This window comes from Populus nigra, chromosome 4 (assembly GCF_951802175.1).
Source record: "Populus nigra chromosome 4, ddPopNigr1.1, whole genome shotgun sequence".
Classification (NCBI taxonomy): domain Eukaryota; kingdom Viridiplantae; phylum Streptophyta; class Magnoliopsida; order Malpighiales; family Salicaceae; genus Populus; species Populus nigra.
Window position 1 is genome coordinate 35,959 of NC_084855.1, and position 9,264 is coordinate 45,222.

The window sequence follows — 9,264 nt, forward strand, 5'->3', positions numbered from 1 at the left end:
AAAAGAAAAGTATCAGGACCAAATAAAAACAACAACATAGATTGAACGATGCAATTTAAAAAAAATAAAAATAAGACTTATAAAATGACCAAGGACAAAAATTAAAGAAAAAAATAGACTGACAATCATGTATAGGGGTCTGCTCTAAAATTTTAAATGTTAGGCGTAAATCTCAGGGAAAGAGAGATAAAAGAGAAAAAAAAAAGATCCAGCGATAATTTGTTCATCAAAACCTAACATATCCCGCCTAGTGAGGAAAAAGAACACTATGAATAATCGAATGACACGATAAAAGCAATTTCTTAGTTGTTGTATGACGGCGCACGCGCCACCATAGAGTCGCCCCTCAACACCTAATGTGTGTTTTTTAATATTTTTTAATTATTGTAAAAAAATAATTTATCTCTTAGTCAATCTTTTATGTATAAAAAAACTTAAAAAAATCTTTAAACTAAGGTTGTTATAGAAAATTCATTGTGAAAAAACGGTGAAATCACCAAAAAAAAACTCTCAGAGACCAATCATCAATTATCTGATTTTTTGTCACAAAAAAACTTAAATAAATCTTGTAATTTACCCTTGATCTGTCTTATTGTTTGATTTTATGAAAAGCAAAATCGTCAATTCTACAATAATCTCTTTAGTGCTGCAACGTTTTTCTCAAGCTCTCTATATATTTTTGATAAGTATATTATTTGTAGTCATCAAAATTATTTCAAGTAAATAAAAACAATGTTCATCTGGGATGGTTGGGTGAACGATCTGCATCCATTTATTATTATTATTATTATTATTTATCATTGCCCTTGTCTAATTTTAATTAAGCGAAATTGCATGGGAAATTGTTTAAATAGTAAATTAATTCATCTAAATTTAAGCTGAAAACTTGAAATAGTAGAAAGTACAAGCGGAAGTTGCAGGGAAGTTGGCAAAAGAAGAGAAGGTACAAAGCCGAAGGCAGTAGTCAACGCCAAAAGCAACGCCACATCACCAGCAGCAGCATCGTCCTACGCGACTCTCTTTTTTTACTGCCTGCTGAAATTACAACGAACGAGCGGAGCGGGGCGGAGAGAACCTATCCATCTTCTCTGCACTGTAATCATCTCTGCTTAACACGCTGCAAAGTCTTTACAGAATTTTTATTTATCAAGAGTTTAGATTGTAAAATTAAAAGGTACAACTAGTTAGTAAGTAATCTTCGATTGACAGGGAAGGGAAGAGAAGGGATCTGGATTGAAAGAGAAGAAATTACAAGATGGTAAAGGAAACAGAATACTACGACGTGCTTGGAGTCAGTCCCACAAGCACCGAGGCTGAGATCAAGAAAGCTTATTACATCAAGGTAATTGCCAAATTTCAATTTCAAGAAATTACTTTACTACTCTTGCTTTCTTTCTCAGTAGAAACGGATAGATCTCGTTTTCTCGCCATACATCATCATTTATTCATTCATTTCAACTGGCTGGATCCGTTACGATGATAATGACGCTTCTTCTTCTTTTTAAATAAACCCATAGAATGTTTTGATTGCTTACTTCTCTATTCCATTCTATTCTATTATTCTAGTGTAGACTAGAGCTGCTATAATCTTCACTAAGAGTCATTTCCTCTTTTGCTTGTTTAATTTTCCTCCGCAGGCACGGCAGGTCCATCCTGATAAAAACCCTAATGATCCCCTTGCTGCGCTGAATTTTCAGGCAAGCCTTTCCCTTTCTGAAATAGAAATACTGTTACCTCTTTTTTTATTTGGTGTTTCTAACTTCGTTGTTTCAACAGTAAGTTATCATTAACAAGCACATTCGTATTTGCATGCTTCCTTGCTAGTAGTACTGTTTGGAAAAGATTTTATACTGTCAAATCAGATGGATATGTCTTGAAGTGGTTCATGAGCTATCCATTTAGTCTCTCTGGCATGTTCTTCTTTATACAGGAGAGTCATTTAGGATTGCCTTTTACAATCTTCCCATGAAATCCACACGAGATATTTAAGGGTTGGAAATGTTCATTATTTTCCCCTTCCCATTACACTCTTTCGAGCTTATTTATTCAGAATCACCCTTTGTTACTTGCCGCCTAGGATTATTGTTGGCATTAACTGATAGTACAAGATGAATCATTTGGAAAGTGGAAGTATTAAGTGTGAACATTAGATCTAAATGAGCAGAGAAGGAAGGGAAGAAAGTAAGTAAAGACCGAGAGGAAGAGGAGTAAAGGGGTATAGTTACAGCCTCCTTTTTTCAGATGCATACGAGGGAAAAGGAGACGATGCACCTACCTTGCTGGTTAGGAGGGAAGATTTAATTGTAAAAGTAGTATTACTCTCCGCCACCCCCATCTGTTCTGGTTATAGACTAAACCCCCAAAACAACTCTCATTGTTAACCACTAAGCGTTTTTGTGGATCCCAAGTTACCAAATTTTCCCTTAAGGTTGAAGAGATTCCATCTTTAAGTTTCTTGAATTTTTCTGGAACTGCATCACATAGCCTAAATTGTTCGTCATATTTTAGGATCAAGTTATGGTTAGTTGCCACATGGCAAATGACTGTTGGTTAAAAAAAACTAATTTCCTGACTCTTAAAACTCGAACAAGTTTCCAGGTATCAAATCTGAATATACTTGTTATATTAAATTCTATGTTTTCATTCTTGGGTTAGACTAATGGTTAACATGCATTCAAGGATCGGCAGGAACAGCAATGGGTATTTGGGTATTGAAAGCATTGGCATCTCTTATTGATATTTCTTTCTTTCGGATTCAGGTGTTGGGAGAGGCATACCAAGTATTAAGCGATCCTGCCCAGCGGCAAGCTTACGATGCTAATGGAAAATCTGGAATCTCAACGTTAGTTTCTATTCTTAATCTGTGGATAAATGAATTTCAAGGCTGATGGATTGTCTGGCTCCACATAGATTTCTATGTAATATTGAAGTGCAGTATTAGTGGAAGATCACAAGGCGTTTCAAATAGAATATTCAAATAAGATAGAGCTTGAAAAAAAATTTCTCTTATCTTTTTTCTTCTTACATTTGTTTACATCTTCATTCTCTGCAGCGAAGCAATCATTGAACCTGCAGCAATTTTTGCGATGCTTTTCGGCAGTGAGCTTTTTGAGGTCTACATAGGACAACTTGCTATGGCATCAATGGCTTCACTAGACATTTTCACAGAGGGGGAACAATTGGATACTAAAAAGTTGCAAGAGAAAATGAGGGTAAGATCCAATAGCATACCATTATTTATTATCAACTGAACCCTTGGCATTTCATTAGAACTTCTCTTCTTTTCATCATTTTTTTTTTTTGTGTGTGTGTGCTGATTCTTTTGTGTCTTATTGCTTTAAAAACGAGTCTTGTTACTGCTGAGGAGTTAAACAGTGATAAGAAGAGAAATGATACAACAAAAAGAGTATGGGAAAGTGAGTTTGCAACCCTGTGATCTGCTGGGAATTTTTTCTACTCCTCTTTGCTGATACTACTGTCAAAACTGAGGGCTTTTGGGCAGAGTGTTAGAACCTCTGCTGCAACTATCATGTCTCGAACCAAGTCAGAGTGCAGATGCTCCCTCTGTTTGGCTATTATACAATAAAGAAGTCATTTTATACTTGAGGATATGTTTGGTATGGGGGTAGGGGGGGATTGCAAGGGTAATTCTTAACCCCCTATACATGTTAACCTTTGGGGGAGAGAATTTTCAAGGAGGGTAACATTTAACCCTGAAAAGGGTTAGATGTTAACCTTCCAAGGGGAGGAGCAAAGGAATTTTAGGGGTGGGTCCCTTTTTTTAATCTAATAATAATTTATTCATTTTTCTTTTACACTTCTCATTTTACTATTATATAATTTTTTATAATTTCACTTAATTTTAATTTTGATTTGATTTATATTGGGACTCACTTTTACCTTCTTTTTTTCAACTACTACCTACTGTCCTTAACACTTCACCTCTTAACATATTTTTACACCTTTAACACTTGTTCTTTAAATCTTACTCCCTTAACATTCCTCCACCAAACTTTTAACCCCATACCAAACACAAACTAAGTATAATATATCTCATTAATTTTCATATAGAACATAAAACCTCAGATGTAGCACTTTCTCTAAACTTTATCTGTAAGAGTTTGTTTTCATGCATTTATGCCTGGGCTTGGTTGAGTTGGACTGAGCATTGAAGATGTGCTCTGTTTTATTACTTGAATATTTGCTGATGAATTTGTGTTATGAAGGGTTGCACTTTTCAATTTTATTTTTCAACAGGTTGTTCAGAGGGAGAGGGAAGAAAAACTTGCAGAAATACTAAAAGATCGACTTAATCAATATGTACAAGGCAACAAAGAGGAGTTCATTAATCATGCTGAGGCTGAAGTAGCTAGGCTCTCAAATGCAGGTTAATTTTCATTTTCTGGAAATGATTGTTTAAAGTATAAGGAATTACAAAAAAAATAAAAAAATGAAGAAAAGAGTACAATACAATAAGTTCTCTGTGTCTGCCTGGTTTTATTTAAAGCTGAATTGGCCATCTCTTTTGCTTTAAATTGAGCTTTAGGGAGAACTATACTCTAAAGTGCTTTTCTAAATATAGGATCTACACATGAAACAGCCAATGCACTATTTCCATTTTAAATGGGAGAGATTTTCACTCTCATGATGAGTTTCATTTTTTTCATGTGATGGTTTATGGCTTTTGAGCTCAATGATGTCCATTGCATGAATTGCTAGCTGATATAATTGTAAAAAAAATGATGTTTAATTGATTAAGATGCTGATTGTATGAGGAATGTGTGGTTGTTCCAAAAGGGATGAAAATTATGATAATTACATAATTATTTCCTGATGCTTATGCGGTGGTGCAGTTGAAAAGGTGAGGATTTTGGTGATTGCCAAGAGAAAAGATTCAATATTTCGGACATTACTTATGTTTTAATTGCAGTTGAAGCTTATAGGCTAAAAATTAGGTCTGCTTGAAAGTTTCAAAGCTGACATTTTTCAGTAACAGTAAAATTGATGTTTTATCTACATCAGTATGGAACTTTATCCAACTGGAAAAATTAAAATAAAGAAAGAAACCCATTCATTACTTAAAATCTAACCACTTGACTAAAGTTGGGTTACTGTGTGGCAGAGAGAAGCAAGTGGATTTAGTTTGCCAGGCTTCAATCTTTTGAGGGAAAGAAGTGGAATGTTTGAAATTTGAATAGTCGTTTTGCGAGTCGGCTTATGGACTAAAGGAATTTACTAAAAGGAGAATAGAAATCATCAGGAGCATGATTCATGACCCTTGATTGAAGAACAATGAAGCACAAACGAAAGCACCACAAGCATCTTATGAAGATAATAAGACACAACATTTTAGAAGGACACAAAATTTTTGTAAACAGCACTTAAATTCTTATAAAATTAATGCTGTCTATTTAATTCATCCTAGGAAACTGAAAAAAAATCCCTCTTTTTTTTTCTTTTTCTTTTTCATACTACCAGAGACAGTTTGGTCAATGACTGGTGAAACTGAACTTTAACCACGGCCCTTTGCAATACTTCTCATCTTTTGTGTTTCGACGTAATGCGTAACACTTTTTTAAAAGTTTTTGTTCTCTGTGTTTTACAGCTTATGGTGTTGATATGTTGAACACAATTGGTTACATTTATGCAAGACAAGCAGCAAAAGAGCTTGGGAAAAAAGTGATATATCTGGGTGTGCCATTCATTGCTGAGTGGTTTAGAAACAAAGGCCACTTCATTAAATCCCAAGTAACTGCAGCAACAGGTTGGTGGACACTTGTAGCTTTGATCATAACCATGTATGGTGGTTACTTGTTTGATCTGCATTTTGATCAAACCATACAGGCTTTTGGACCGTTATTCAGGGGTAGTTTATAGGTGTCAAAACCTGTATCAAATTCTGATATATTTCCAGTGTGTTGGGCATGCGTCTGATCACTTTTCATACACACACGTGTGTGTGTGTGTGTATGCATATTTTCTGTATATAGCGTTAAATAGCTCAATGTATTTTATGTAAATAAAAAAAGTTCAACTCTTTGTTGCACGACAGTTTTCTGCATGGGAAATACTTCTATAGGCTATCTAAGTTTGGGCCTTTTCCCTTTTTGCTTCTTTTGTGGCTGTTATTACCAGGTGCCATTGCCCTGATCCAGTTACAAGAGGAAATGAAAAAGCAGCTCAGTGCGGAAGGGAATTATACAGAAGAAGAGCTTGAAGCATACATCCTATCCCACAAGAAGTTGATGACCGATTCCCTGTGGAAGCTTAATGTAGCTGATATTGAGGCCACTCTTTCCCGTGTTTGTCAGATGGTTGTTTTGCTAGTCCATAGATATTAATGGTTGTTGGCTAAAACTGAGTTAGATTACGGGTTCAATTTATTTGGTGGTAATCTATTAATGGTTTATACTAGGTTCTTCAAGACAACAGTGTCAAGAAAGAAGAGCTTCGTGCACGAGCCAAGGGTTTGAAAACTCTTGGTACAATCTTCCAGGTATTACTTTCACCCATGGTTTTTGCACTTTCTCATATAAAAATAGTTAATTCCTCAAGCGTCTGAAACTTGAAAGAATTTTGTGAATATAGAGGGTAAAATTGGCCAATGGAGGTGAGGGTGAAACTGTGCTAGGTGGTTCTCTGCATCAACTGAATGGAAGAGAACCAAGTTCTGATGCTTTTTCTCCTAATACGTCACCAAAATCTAAAAGTCCTGAAGAGGCATCTTATAGCACATTGGCAACACAGGTACTTCTCATCTCCAGCTGTTCGCACACATACTTCTGTATCTCATTCTTTTTCGGGCTTCAAGGCATTTCAACATTTCAGTATTTGATAGGTGTGATTCATGGCCAATGTGGTTTTATCACATTTCAACTATCAATTTGTGAGACAGTTCTGGAAAACTTAGGCAAGGTCACAGAATCTGGTGTAGGCATGATTGAGTAGGCAGGGTACTTTCATGCGTCAACATTTTCATATTTCTGCCCCTTTTGGTTGGTGCAGAAGTTTTGAAGTAAAGTGAAGATACAGCTGGCTTTCTTTATGTTGTGTGTTTCTGCTTGTATGCAGAGGAAGAAAAACCACCAAGAAAAACCAAGGGGGGAATTTTTTCTATAATTAATGGTGCTACTAAGAACAAACTAGGTTGGCAGATGTCTGTCTGTTGGAAACTGGATAGATAGCACCAAACAAGTTGTGGGAAAACTCTGAGCATAAACAATGCTGCTACAGATGTGAAAGTGTAGGAGCTAATTTGTATGAAGGTGGTACAAGGAAGTTAAGCTGACAGAGACCATTCTGACTTTTCTTTTAGCCTGATTCCCTTCACAGAGATGGGGTGGTGGGACTTGGAGAGGCTAAGCTCTGTGTTAGGTTGTGCTCTTCTGACAATATTTGGAGAGCTTATTTGGCATGACTTTCAGTGAGCTATGTGATGACCTTTGACTTGAAAAAAGAACTAAATAGAAAAATATTAGACAGGCATAGCAATTTTCACTTTACAGAGACACACATGCACACAACAAACCCGTCCACCTACACAGTCATCTGACAGTGATCAGGTGTTAATGTGGTATATTTAAGGTTACTATTGCCTAACCGAAGTGTGAAAACTGAGAATAATTAATGTGATGGACTTTTATGTTCAATGTATCTCCAACGAATGTCAGAACAGTCCCTGACATATTTACGTAGTAGAAAATGGAAGAGAAGGGTGGGGAATTGAGAAAAGCACCCTTGTTCATCTAATATAGTTCTCACTGTTTCTTGTTCATGTTACTGATTTCTCTCTCCTTTCCTTTTCTGTGGTGCTCATGGAAATATTGGACATCTTAGAGCCCCTATGTGGAAGCTCCGCATTTTGATGGTGCTCAGTTTAACTACAACTTCCCAAGGCCAACGGCACCTCCTGGTGCACAGAGACATTCTTCTACAGGCAGTAGCTGAGGGCGGAAAATGATGATCTCTTGTGTGAGAAGCTTCTATACCGATGTTGTGTATCTATCAGGGAAAGGTTTGAATTTTCATTTGTTTAGTATTCATGGAAAAGCCCAATTCTCCTCCACTTTGGTGGGCATAGTGTGATTTATGTATTTATGTGCGTATGGAAGAAAAATATTAATACATTACGAGGAAATGAGAGGTGGTTGTAGAAAATGGTGTTTCTTTATGTTTTGTCTAGATGACTGGCCTGTGCTTTATTGTTCTGTAGTTTTTTTGTCTTTGAATGTTATATGGTTTAACAGATGTGCATTCATGTTCAGGTTTTCACTTTGTATTTGCTTCTTGGTGATTAATGTATTGTTGCTTGTCTAGTGGACAAAGCAAACAGGATTGATATTGTTTGCCCGTTGAGAAGCCAACACCCGTATATGGTAGCCTCCTAAGAGGTATTGTTCTACTGGAACTATATAGTAAGTTGTCACTTTAAAAGATATTTATTAAGGAGAGAGGTGTTTTTTATGTTTATAAGCGATTAAAACTCTTATTTTCCAATTGATGTGGGATTGATGATATATCATAACCTCTAAACAAGGGATTTGGGTAGTCATACATAACTATGTTATGATAGACAGTGTCATATGATGATGCCATCAATTTCATATTGGCTATGAAATTAGGATTCTAGTAGCTTATAAATATAAAACCTACTATGTGGCTTATAAATACAAAACTTACTATGTGGTTTTAGTGGGACAATACCTTTTCAAAGATCTACCATGTACAAGTGTGGACACACATTATCATAACCTCCATACGAGAGGTTTGGGTAGTTGTACATGACCGATGTTTTCACAGATAATGTTATATAATGATGACATCAATCTTATATTGGCTATGAGATGAGGGCTTTAGTCGCTTATAAACACAACCCACTATGTGGTTCCAGTAAGACAACATTTCTTGGAGGGCACCATGTGCGGATGTGGGTATACATTATCATAATCTTTAGATGAGGGGTTTGGATACTCGCACATAATTGATGTTTCTATAAACAATGTAATATGATGATGTTGTCAATCTTACATGTGGTTCTAGGTTCTAGTGAGACTTTTTGAAGAGTCTATTATATGTAGGTGTTGACACATATTATTATTGGTGTTGTTTGTGGAAACGTCAGTCATGTGTGACTATCTAAGATTTTTGTTTGGAGGGTTATGATGATACCACCAATCTCACATTGGCTATAAGATGATGATTTTTATTGTTTATAAGCATAAAAAACATCTTTCTTTTCATTCAGTGTTCTAAATTTTTTAAAAA

At 35.8% G+C, this 9,264-nt stretch overlaps 1 protein-coding gene across 2 annotated transcripts; it reads left to right on the forward strand.

Annotated features, from left to right (window-relative positions):
* Positions 1-885: 885 nt before the first annotated feature.
* LOC133692365 (chaperone protein dnaJ 10-like) lies at positions 886-8,271 on the forward strand. Of its 2 annotated transcripts, XM_062113250.1 has the most exons (11): positions 886-1,095; positions 1,210-1,342; positions 1,638-1,697; positions 2,760-2,842; positions 3,053-3,212; positions 4,258-4,387; positions 5,606-5,764; positions 6,136-6,314; positions 6,416-6,496; positions 6,589-6,747; positions 7,837-8,271. In XM_062113250.1, the coding sequence occupies exons 2-11, from the start codon at positions 1,256-1,258 to the stop codon at positions 7,945-7,947; spliced, it is 1,209 nt and encodes a 402-aa protein (XP_061969234.1). In that variant the 5' UTR covers positions 886-1,095; positions 1,210-1,255; the 3' UTR covers positions 7,948-8,271. The 2 variants fall into 2 exon arrangements, with proteins under 2 accessions (XP_061969234.1, XP_061969235.1); XM_062113251.1 differs by lacking the exon at positions 886-1,095 and having other exon boundaries at positions 1,103-1,342.
* Positions 8,272-9,264: the final 993 nt, after the last annotated feature.